The 12,306-nt window shown below is 37.8% G+C and overlaps 1 protein-coding gene across 2 annotated transcripts in view; it reads right to left on the minus strand.

Moving 5' to 3' along the window:
- Positions 1–1,867: 1,867 nt before the first annotated feature.
- Positions 1,868–12,306, minus strand: part of LOC105231584 (lipase 3) — a 38,007-nt gene continuing 27,568 nt past the window's right edge. Inside the window, exon 7 of one of the 2 annotated variants that reach the window (XM_019992524.3) lies at positions 1,868–4,475. In XM_019992524.3, the coding sequence (XP_019848083.1) occupies positions 3,465–4,475 (1,011 nt within the window). In that variant the 3' untranslated portion in view covers positions 1,868–3,464. The remainder of the gene's footprint in view (positions 4,476–12,306) is intronic. The other variant, XM_019992522.3, reaches the window with a different exon arrangement.

The raw sequence follows: 12,306 nt of genomic DNA on the forward strand, positions 1-12,306 counted from the left end.
GCTCTCTGAAAGCACTCATCAGAAACTTGGTCGGCATTTCAAGCTCCTTACGTACAGCTGCAAACGAAACCGTTGGTTTTCGGAAAAAGTAAAAGAACAGCGGATACGATGGCTGCCACGTCGCAGCGGAAAGAAACATACTGTCTACCGCGCAACGTTACAATCGACCACAACAAGTGCGGAATGGGAGGAAAACGCATTCAAGACCGGATCATGTTCTTCTAGAAATCCCAGAGCTGGGGAGCAGTACCAGCTGGGGGAAGCAAAGAAATAGGAAGACCTCCACTCCGTCATGCAAAGTGACCGATAAAAATCTTCATTAATGATATTTTTTACTTTTTCTGTAACTCTAATTCGACTTGAAGTTTTTTACAAGTTTAACAACGTATACAGAAGAAAGGGGCAAAAATTAATGCAAACAATTGAACGGTTACGTTTTGAAACATAGTTATATAGTATATACAGGTATGGACACTTAAATGGCATAAAGTTTGATTTCATATAAATGCTAAAATTGTTTAATCGAAAGTTGATTAAAATGTAAAAGATTTTCATTCAATTTGGTGCTGCTGTACTAGAGTTGTACTGTACTGCCCAAATATCCCGTTAGGTTTTGCTTTATCGTTACCGTTATCAATTATACGTAGTCAGTGCTGATTTTGAGTGGACACATACGTACTCGTAAATATATAAATGGCACAAATTAGTTGCTCTGCACCTCGCAGATTTTAATATAAGAACATCGTTTATTGTGCTGTCAAAAAATAAATAATTAAAAGTATTTCAGTGAAAATATAAAATGTGATCCTGAAAGCAAACTACAATAAAAGAAGGCAAATAATTTCGAACATGTATAAAAAAGGGCAAAAAGTTGCCGAAATTGCTAAACTAAAAGAAATTGCTCGTAAAAAAGTATACAACGCAAGCAAATCATGTATGGAGAATTCCCAAGTATTGGTCAAATGCAGGACTCGGAAGCCAAGACCACATAATACGTACAAACACTGCTATAGTAAGAATCGCCAAAACTGATCCATTTAAATCATCAAGGCCCAATTATTGGGCTTAGAAATATCTCCTAGACTTGACAGAAGACGTCTGAATTAGGCAAAGTATTTCGGACGCATATCGGGAAGAAATCACTTCTTTCAAAAAAACAATATTCGCCAAAGCTCATCAAGAGAAAAGCTTAAATTTTTGGAAATATGTATTGTACTTGTAGAGTGACGCAATCCTAAGTACACTCAGCAGACGATAAAACATGGTGGTAAAAATATTATAGTTTGAAGAACATTTTCTTGGCATGGTGCTAGTAAGAATCAATGGAAATGGCCTCGAACCTAGTAAAAAATTGATTTTCGGCGGAGAGGATAGATGTTTTGTTTTGGCCAGGGCAAATCCCTAACCTATATCCAATTGAAAACTAATATTTTTGCAAGTTTCTTTATTGATGATTAATGACTTAAAACCAAATATCAGGCAAGTAATTGGATTATCCAAATATTAAAATATAGGCATACTCTGTAATGGTAAATTATAATCATAATAATACGATTCACTGGGGTAATTAGTACACATCTAATATCGATGAAAACAAAATACAAATGTACTATATATTAGAATATAAGAATATGTTAAGTTCACTTTGCTTTTTTATGTACCTATTTAGTAATCCCACGAAAAGCCTGTTGCGTTACAAATGGCTAGGTAAAATCGCCTTTTTAAATCGTTCTATGATTCGATCTGTAATCATCGTATAGTTACGAAGTAAGATATTTCAGATGTTTTAGTTTTAATTCATTTAATCTTATTAAGACAAGCAGAGAAGGAAAATGACAAAATTAGTATGTATTAAAACAAATGTTTATACCATAAGAAGAATCAGAAAATATGAAAAATATATTTATTCCATTTTGAAATTATACAAAAGATGTACGCATTGCCAATTAAAACTATCCATATATTGAGAAATTTTATTGATTATAAGAATATATATACAAAAACAAAATATAAAGATTAAAAATAATTTTATTTATGTACATATATATTTACAAACTAAACTAGTTAAAAATACTAAGTTAGGGCTAAGATAGAGTGTCGTGTGTATACTCTCGCAATTTGTAAGAAGTATTTGTACCAAGTAGCCATATTTATGTTGATGCCTATACTGAAATTTGAAAATTGCCTTACTTTGGAACTGGTCAGGGCTTAGCAGTCTACTTTTTCCAATTTTTTAGCGGTGAATGATAGGAATGTTAATAAAATGTGTGTTATTAGATACATACATATGTACATATATGCTGATAAGCCGTATTTTGTATGGGCATAGCAATTTTTTGGATTTAGGGATTTTCTACGCAATCGCAATATAACTTCCTCTGATATCAGGCATCACCGTGAAGTTAACGTTGCAGGGACAGATGGATGAGCTGACGAAAATTAGTGTAAGTATTGGTAAATATTGACAAGTTTGAAAGCACAATTACGCAATACGAAATGGAAAATATGGACAGAGTGCGCCAGCTTGTGTACAGAATCAAAATTCAACATAATTGGAATATAAATTGAGCTAAAATTAAAAGCTGAATTAAATAAGAAGCAAATGAGTTTTTGTTGAACAGGAAAATTAAGCACCACAGCCAACTAGGAGGGAAGTGTCAGGTATTGGAAAGAAGGAAGCATAAATTTGCGGAAGAAAAAAAGTTGTGAGCACATTTACCTTGCTAAATATTAGGCTTATATGAATAAACTATGTATTTATACGTAGGAATTGTTACGTGATATATTTAAAATGAAGCCATTATTATTATTTCGACACGCTCACTGTTATACAGGCATTTGTTTCTATAGATGTTTATATATGGATAGTAGTTACTTATATAGCATTCAAATGCTTTGTTAGATACAAGTATATGCTTAATTATATTTTTGTACAAATTATGTACTAATTAATCGCCATCAGAAGATACTTTTATTCGTTTGTTTATCGTTTGTCATCACAGTCAATAATTGCGGTTTATACTTAAAAATCTAATATTCTATTCGACTTATAAACAAAATAAAATTTAATAAAATAATATGCATATATGCGTACTTATTCAAAAATAAACGTACTGACAGAGTAAAGCAATGAAAGAATAAAGTTTCTGGTGTATTTTTCATCTAAAATTTAGCGCATTTTCAGAGTAAAAAACTCAATGAAAAAATCAAAACTAAATAAATAACAAAAATATAATTCTGCCAACTAAATTTTAAGAATAAGAAAAGAGTATTAAGAAAACAATATGTAGCAATATTATTATTTACAAAATAATTTAAGAATGAATAAAAATTATAAGCAAATATGGATGAACCAAAATAAGACTGTTTCCTCTGTGAATCATGATGCGAAATTTTAAAAATTACTTAAAAAACATTATTAGTTAACCGGATTTGATAAAAACTAACGACAAGTGTAGTGTATTTCACGCACTCCCTTCTACTACTTTTTCCGTCGTTTCCGAGAAGTCGGATGGTGGCGCATTCGTGCTCATGTCCTCCATATTTGATTCTGTATTCGAGAACAAAACTGGCATGAAATCTAACGGTATATTAGAATTTGAAAGCCTTTCTTGGTCCATAGTTTCATGCTCATTTTCACTTGGCTTATAAACTGGATGTATATCCGCGTCTATCACAGATAAATCTTGATTCGAGTTCGTGCTGACGATTGGCAGCGCCGTCGGTATTGGCAGTGTTGGTTTTATAGATGGCGCTGTCGCTGTTGCCGGCAAGAGTTTCGGCAAAATTGAAGCATAAGTCGAATATACGATCCCTCCATGTGGATGTATGCGTCCATTTATAGGCTGACCTGCGCTGCCAATTGTGTTTGAATTTAAATTCGTATTCGAAATTGTTTTGAAATTTCGATCTGTGCCGGAGCGTGTGTTTCCGCTTTTTTTTAATTGTTGATTTTCCAATTCTTGCTGTTCCCGCAAATGTTTCTGCTGTTGCCGATATTGTCGTTGATGTAGTACTTGTAAATGTTGTTGGTGTAGATGTGTGCTAAACTGCTGTATGCTCGCATTAATTTGTAGCGTTTGCTTTTGCTTGTAATTCTCCACGCGCCTAATATTCCTTACGAGGCGATTGTACACTAGTGACTTGACATCGATCGCCCATAAAAAGTCCAAATGATTGAACTTCTCCATGGGCACTAAGTATTTGTCAATCACATCGGGCAACTCGCGTGCCAAACGATCGACACCCGTTGTCGATACCAACATATCGTTCATCGAATAGTAAAGTGCCACCGGCACCTTCACCTTGGACAGATCATAATCGGGCGGTGTCATACGATTGTATTGGAGTTGATTGCGCAAAAAGCCACGATCGAATTGGCGAAAATTCCCCGATTTCATTAGCTGCCCGAAGTGTTCGAGTTGTTTAATTGATGCCCCTGAAGGTGTATGACTCAACATGACTGGTAGCATTGTCTGAAAACAAAAAAAAAAAAACAGAAACTGCAATACAGAAATCAGAGTACATACATATTTAAGTGGTTTCGTCTATATATCTCAATACCTAAACTCAGGCGATAGCCGCGCAAACTCGGATTTGACGGTATCGTTTGAAACTACGAAATGTTAGATATCAACAGTTTTCAAATAGGACGGTATGAAAATGTATAAAATCGGACCACAACACTGTTACTGTGAATAGATTAAGCGCAAATATTGAATAGCTTTCATATAAAAAAGTTCGAAATCAGTCCATACCCTTTTTTCGATACTAAATATCGGAAATTAGAACTTTTCCCATTCGGTTGATTTTAATCTCCCTCAAAGTAATCCCCTCCCGTTGCAATACACTTATGCCAACGAATTTTCCAGTCATCATAGCACTTGGAAAAATCTTCCGTTGTGATGGCCATCAGATCCATCTTCGATTCAGCTTTTATATCTTCAATTGAGTTAAAACGGTGTCCTCGAGGTGGTCATGCGAGTTTGCTGAATAGCCAGAAGTTACACGAAAGAAAATCGGCGAATGTGGTGGTTTCTTTTTATCGATTCGAAAAACACGCGAAGTATAAATTAAAAATTCACCTTTCAATTTGATCACAGTAGTACATATTAATTTGGAAGCATTTACGCATTACAATATATAAAGGGTAAGAGTGATATGATTTATTAATAAAAACATTAATTGCTAAGAAAATTCAAATGTTTTTTGTTTAGTATGAAGTGCAACCGATACAATTAAATTCTAAATATAACAACACACAAATCCCTCTACGAATTCTTTTGCAGCAACGAATTTGATGAACCTAATATCTGAGTAGGGTAGAAGGGGGAGCATTCGCCACTGGGGCACATTCGCCACCCACGGTTATCTCTAAACTCAGTATAGCAATCGAACTTGAATTGTCGATAATGTTTGCTTCATCTGACCACCTCTTGTTTAACTTACTTTGGAAGGTGAAGTTTGCAAGTGATCGTGAACAATCGCGTTTATTCCGTTTTTTGTGTTGCAGTGGAAAGTTTTTAAAGTTTGTATATTTTGTAATAACTTTGTCAATTAGGGTGTTCAGTAAAAGATTTTCATAAGTGTGATACCGACTACATTGCTTTTAGTAAAAATACAAAAAAGGTTTTGATAAAGTGCTGGAGAGTGTAAAAACAAAGTGAGTTTTGAAGCATGCCTGCACCTGGGGCACATCCGCCACACTACAAGTGGGGTTGTTTCGCCGGCATATGTACCCCATGGGGTAAATGCACTACAGGCATTTGTACCATGATGGGGTAAATTTACCATACCCCATCTGGAGAATGAGCACATGAGTAGACATATTAAAACGTGGGAAATATTTTATAAACCGATAAGCGTATTTTGGTACTTGTATCTACATTTTCCACATAGGTTGTTATTAGCACCATGGTTCGAAACTTAAAAAAAAGATAGACCGAAGTGATTTGAATGAGAAAAAAGTTAAACTTGCAATCAAGGATGTTCTTTCAAAGAAATTCAATATAAGTGAATCTGCGCGAACCTATGGCTTGAAACGCACTACGTTACGAGATCGACTAGCGAAGATAAATAAGGAAAGAGCTAAAGCACTTGATGATTCCGGGCAATCCTCGGACGATGAGTCAATTTTGTTCTCTTCGAAATATAGCTCAAAGCAGATATTTAAAAAAAAAAAAAATGGAAAATGAAATAGCAGAATACTTCAAAGTATGTTCAAACCTCCAACATGGATTCACGTACAGAGCTGCACGGAAGTTCGTTTTTGATTACGCTGAAATGAATGAAACTAAAATCCCTTTATCCTGGACAAATAATAAAATAGCAGGAGTTGATTGGATGCAAGGCTTCATGAAACGACACCGTGATTTCAGTTTGAGAAAACCTGAAAACGCCAGCCTTGCGCATTCTATGTCTTTTACCAAAACAGCTGTTATGGCATTTTTTGACAATGTGTACATTCTGTATAGTAAATTTTCGTTTGCTCCTGTCGACATTTATAATCTTGATGAAACAGGAATAACAACTGTTATGCCTCCTCCAAAGGTATTTTAGCACGTTTTCGCATTTGTACATACATCTGTGTCTCGCGAGTTAAGTACAAAAATCACTTTGTTAATGGTGGTCCCAACGGCTGCGTAGGTATTGCTGCTAAAAGTGGGTGCATGTCAACGGACGGCTTCTGTGAAGTTTTGAAACATGTTCAAAAAAACACCCGATGTTCCTTAGAAAGACCGATTTTGCTTTTTTTGGATAATCATGTTTCGCACTGCAGCTTGGCTGCTATAATGTTTTGCAGGGAGAATTGCATCCACATGATAAGCTTCCCACCGCATTCGTCGCACAAGTTACAGCCTTTGGACATATCGGTATTTGGACCATTTAAAAAACATTTGGCCACGTCATATAGTGATTTCCTGGACGAGCTATTACGATTTACGATATACCTCAACTTTCAAAAGTCATTCGTTTCTGAAAACATATGCAAAGGTTTTTCCACAGCTGGAATAAGTCCATTTAACAGACAAGCAATTCCTGAGGCAGACTTCATTAGCGTAGATGTCGAACATCAAATTGCTGATATTGACTTTGCATTAGAATTAGTTACAAACCAAAACAATGTTTCAATTGAGACTGCTACTCCTTGCGAATCTTCACCCATACCATCTGTTGGAAAAATTCCAGAGCAAGTTCGCCCTATTCCTAGAATAATCAAACCTTTTAACTCTTCGAAGTCAAGGAAAGGTTCATCTAAAATTCTTACATCTACACCTTCCAAGGAAGAAAAGGAGAAAATTAAATCAGGGAAGGTGCTGCTACGAAAAACTACCAAAAGGTCCTTGACTTTTAAAAAACGAATATCCTCGGATGAATCATCAGATGATGATTCCTTAGTTACAAGTTTTGCAGATACCGATAAATCTATTGGATCGTTCTTTGACTCCGAGAGCTTGGATTTGAATAATTACGTTCTTGTGCGGTTTCAAGGTCCACAAGATCAGTTTTACGTTGGCCGCATAGTACGCAAGTTCGAAAGTTCTCTTGAAATCGATTTTTTAAGAAAAAAACGCAATTGTGGGTGTTTTTCCAACCTCCAACCGCCAACCGTGGCGTTTGTACCCTTGGCGCATCTGCCCCATGGGTGGGGCGGTTTCACCAATTTGGGAAGTTTGAAAATGTGTTGAAAAAAATATAGAACAATTAAAAACAACCGGTAAGGGAAGATAAGGAAAAGAAGCCCAAAAATGTAGGTTTACAGCCAAGCAAACATTGCTGGACAAAATTTTTTGGTTTGACTTCCACAGCAATTTAAAAAAAAAAGGCGAGTGTGCCCCCTTTTTCCCTTCTTTTTCCACTAAATCAAGTCGTATGTCAAGAATGGCACATTTAATATTGACTTCTAAAGCTTGAAGAGAATCTGGTTTATTGGTAAGGACCGATAACTTCAAATAACATGAAGTAGTCTAATGGTGTTAAATCACATTTCCTTGAAAGACATTTAATGTCATAATTTATTGAAACAATCGAGTCTCCAAACTTTTCTCGCAATAATTCGGTTGTGGCATGTGCTATGGGCTACGTAACCACGCCCTCTTAGAACCAGATGTTGTCAAAGTCAAATTCTTCCAACTGCAGTCATTAAAAGTTGGTTATCATTGATCTATGCCGATCTCCAGTAACGGTATCACCAGATTGATTTCGAAAGAAACACGGACCGATGATTCCACAAGACCAATAGCAACACCAAACATTCAATTTAGGTGAATGAAAAATCCTGTATAAGATATAACAAAGATAGATAGCGGAATAATGTAATGTAGTAATGATGTTTGTCCTTCCAGTTTACTAGTTACTGCCTATATACTCGTAGTATATAGAGCCATACCCAAATTTTCAAATAATAATCTTTATATTTGCACGTTATAATCTGGTTGACTTTGTATGATATCAAAGAGAGTTCAAGATATATCGGATAAAAGAACCAAATCAATATTCAATATATATGGTTAGGAACTCACAGCAAATTATAGTTATCTCTCCATCGAATGCTGGGCGAAAAATAATCTATACATACGAGGAGTGTTCAAAAAGTATCGCGAATTTTGAATTTTCGCGGGTTACGTATATTCGAATTACGAATTTTTTGTGGCGTTATATTGGTACTCATGTCTCTCACTTATGCCGATAAGCTCGGTCATTTTGAATGTTTATTTAAGTTTTGACAGCTACTTTGCTTGCACGTGCTTTGGGTCGTCTTCGATTTTTACCTATCAAAAAAATTACACCACGATAACGCCCCTGCTCACACATCGTTGCTTGTGCGCGACTTTTTGGCCAAAAACAACACACTAATGATGCCGCAGCCACCGTATTCCCCAGATCTGGCCCCCTGTGACTTTTTCTTGTTCCCTAAACTAAAGAGGCCCATGAAAGGACGACGTTACGCTTCTCTTGAAGAGATAAAGACGGCATCGAAGGAGGAGCTGAAGAGGATACAAAAAAATGATTTTTTGAAGTGCTTCGAAGATTGGAAAAACCGGTGGCACAAGTGTATAATGTCTCATGGGGATTACTTTGAAGGGGACAAAATAGATATTCATGAATAAATAAATAATTTTTGAAAAAACACAAAATTCGCGATACTTTTTGAACACACCTCGTACATATGTATGTAATGTATATAATTTCGATTGCTTTCAAAACGTCACTTAATTGACAATGGAATTGAACCGTCAGCTGATTTTCCACAGTAGTTAATACATCTCAATTTTACAATTTCGCTCATATGCAATAACAAGTTTTATTAAAATCGGTGAACAGATGAACGGACCTACAAGTATATCCCAATAAATTATTTTTTTCACTCTTAATAATTTTCAAAAAATAAATGTATATTACTGTAATGTTCGGAATTCCATCCATTCAACAATACTCTTGTGAACATTATGCTGATGATAGGTTTGGTTTATTATTTTTGTACATAAGTTGAAGCAATAAGACTAGAAGTCGAACTTAGAAAACCCAAATGTGTTTTTTTTGGTAATTTGGTCTGAAATAAAACTCTGATCTAACTACAAATAAGCGTTATTTATCTCTTTATGTGAAATAACCTAGATCATACTATCATTCATATTTCGTGAGTTTTGTTAGACCAAAACATTGAGGCGTAAGCTTCTTATGTTAACACAAGGTATTTAAATACTGTGAAATATATGTAAGTTTGTATTTATCTTACGAAGTTAATTATTTTTTTATTGCAAATGCGGTTTGAGTCTTCCCTACTGCGCAATGCGGCATTCTTCATCGTTGCAATAGCGTTCGATTCCAAAAGAACATTTACATTATTATGATCAAAAATTTTTATTTTATTATCTATCTATTGGGATGGAGTCATATGTGGAAGTTCTCGCAAGTGAGGAAAGTTCTCTGATCGCCATTCACTTGGGAGTGGCCAGAAACGATTCTTTAAAATATGGCTCAAGCAGCTCACAACTTCCGGTCTTTGACCAAGTATCCTCTGGGTAGCCCAAGAATATTCCCTACTTAGGGTTGTGCGCTGGGCATGGGACCCGCCACGTAAAAAAACACCCTCAATGAAAGAAAACAACAAGCCTCGGATGTGTGACCCCCCTTTTGATGACGACCATGGCAAACGAATTAAGTATTATGATTTGAGGGCATGCACCTGGAATGTCCGGTCTCTTAATTGGGAAGGTGCCGCTGCCCAGCTGGTAGATGTCCTCGTAAAGATAAAGGCTGACATCACAATCCGCATCCAGGTTCTTCAACATATCGCTGATTTGCGCTCACTTCCGACGGAAGAGACGGACGATGTGACCAAAGATGCCTTTTATGAGTACTTGGAGCGCACTTATGAGAGATGCCCCCGCCACGATGTCAAAATCGTGCTTGGCGACTTTAACGCCAGGGTGGGCAAAGAAGATATCTTTGGCACTACGGTCGGTAAATTCAGCCTCCACGAGGAAACATCCCGAAATGGGTTGAGGCTGATCTACTTCGCCGGGGCCCGAAATATGGTTATATGTAGTACTAGATTCCAGCATAAGAAAATTCATCAAGCTACCCGGCAGTCTCCGGATCGGAAAACCACAAACCAGATCGATCATGTTGTGATAGATGGAAGACACGTCTCCAGTGTTTTCGATGTGCGTGCGCTCCGAGGTGCTAACATCGACTCGGACCACTATATTGTTGCAGCAAAGATTCGCACCCGCCTCTGTGCAGCATAAAACGCACGCCAACAAACACAAAGAAGGTTCGACGTCGAGAAGCTGCAATCACAACAGACAGCCAAATGATTTTCTACTCGGCTTGCACTCCTGTTCTCTGAGAGCACTCGTCAACAACTCGGTATAAGGGAACTGTGGGATGGCATTTCAGACTCCTTACGTACAGCTGCAACCGAAACCATTGGTTTTCGGAAAGTGAAAAAAAACAGCTGGTACGACGGGGAGTGCTGTGTCACATCGGAGAGAAAACAGGCTGCCTACCTCGCAACGTTACGATCGACCACAACACGTGCGGGATAGGATAGATACCGAGAGTTGAGAAGGGAAGCGAGACGCATTTGTAGACAGCATAAGAAAGAGGCAGAAATGCGTAAGTACGAAGAGCTTGATAAGCTAGCCGACAGGGGTAATGCTCGAAAATTCTACGAAAAGATGCGGCGACTTACAGAAGGTTTCAAGGGCTGAGCATACTCTTGTAGAACCCCCAAAGGTGATCTAGTCATCGATCCCCAAAGCATACTTAAATTACGGAGAAAACACTTCTCCAGCCTGCTGAATGGCAGTGAACGGACGACGCCAGGAGAAGGCGAACCCGATTCCCCAATCGATGACAATGGAGCAGACGTTCCATTGCCCGACCATGAAGAAGTTCGAATAGCAATTGCCCGCCTGAAGAACAACAAAGCGGCGGGGGCCGAAGGATTGCCCGCCGAGCTATTAAACCACGGCGGCGAAGAACTGATAAGGAGCATGCATCAGCTTCTTTGCAAAATATGGTCGGACGAAAGTATACCCAACGATTGCAATTTAAGTGTGCTATGCCCAATCCTTAGAACAGGAGACCCCACAATCTGCGCCAACTACCGTGGGATTAGCAACATCGCATATAAGGTTCTATCGAGCGTATTGTGTGAAAGATTAAAGCCCACCGTCAACAAACTGATTGGACCTTATCAGTGTGGCTTTAGACCTGGAAAATCAACAACCGACCAGATATTCACCATGCGCCAAATTTTGGAAAAGACCCGTGAAAGGAGAATCGACACACACCACCTATTCGTCGATTTCAAAGCTGCTTTCGACAGCACGAAAAGGAGCTGCCTCTATGCCGCGATGTCTGAATTTGGTATCCCCGCAAAACTAATACGGCTGTGTAAACTGACGTTGAGCAACACCAAAAGCTCCGTCAAGATCGGGAAGGACCTCTCCGAGCCGTTCGATACCAAACGAGGTTTCAGACAAGGCGACTCCCTATCGTGCGACTTCTTCAATCTGCTGCTGGAGAAAATTATTCGAGCTGCAGAACTTAATCGAGCAGGTATAATCTTTTATAAGAGTGTACAGCTGCTGGCGTATGCCGATGATATTGATATCATCGGTCTCAACACCCGCGCCGTTAGTTCTGCTTTCTCCAGACTGGACAAGGAAGCAAAAGAAATGGGTCTGGCAGTGAACGAGGGCAAGACGAAATATCTCCTGTCATCAAACAAACAGTCATCGCACTCGCGACTTGGCTCTCACGTCACTGTTGACAGTCATAACTTTGAAGTTG

This window comes from Bactrocera dorsalis, chromosome 1 (assembly GCF_023373825.1).
Source record: "Bactrocera dorsalis isolate Fly_Bdor chromosome 1, ASM2337382v1, whole genome shotgun sequence".
Lineage (NCBI taxonomy): Eukaryota > Metazoa > Arthropoda > Insecta > Diptera > Tephritidae > Bactrocera > Bactrocera dorsalis.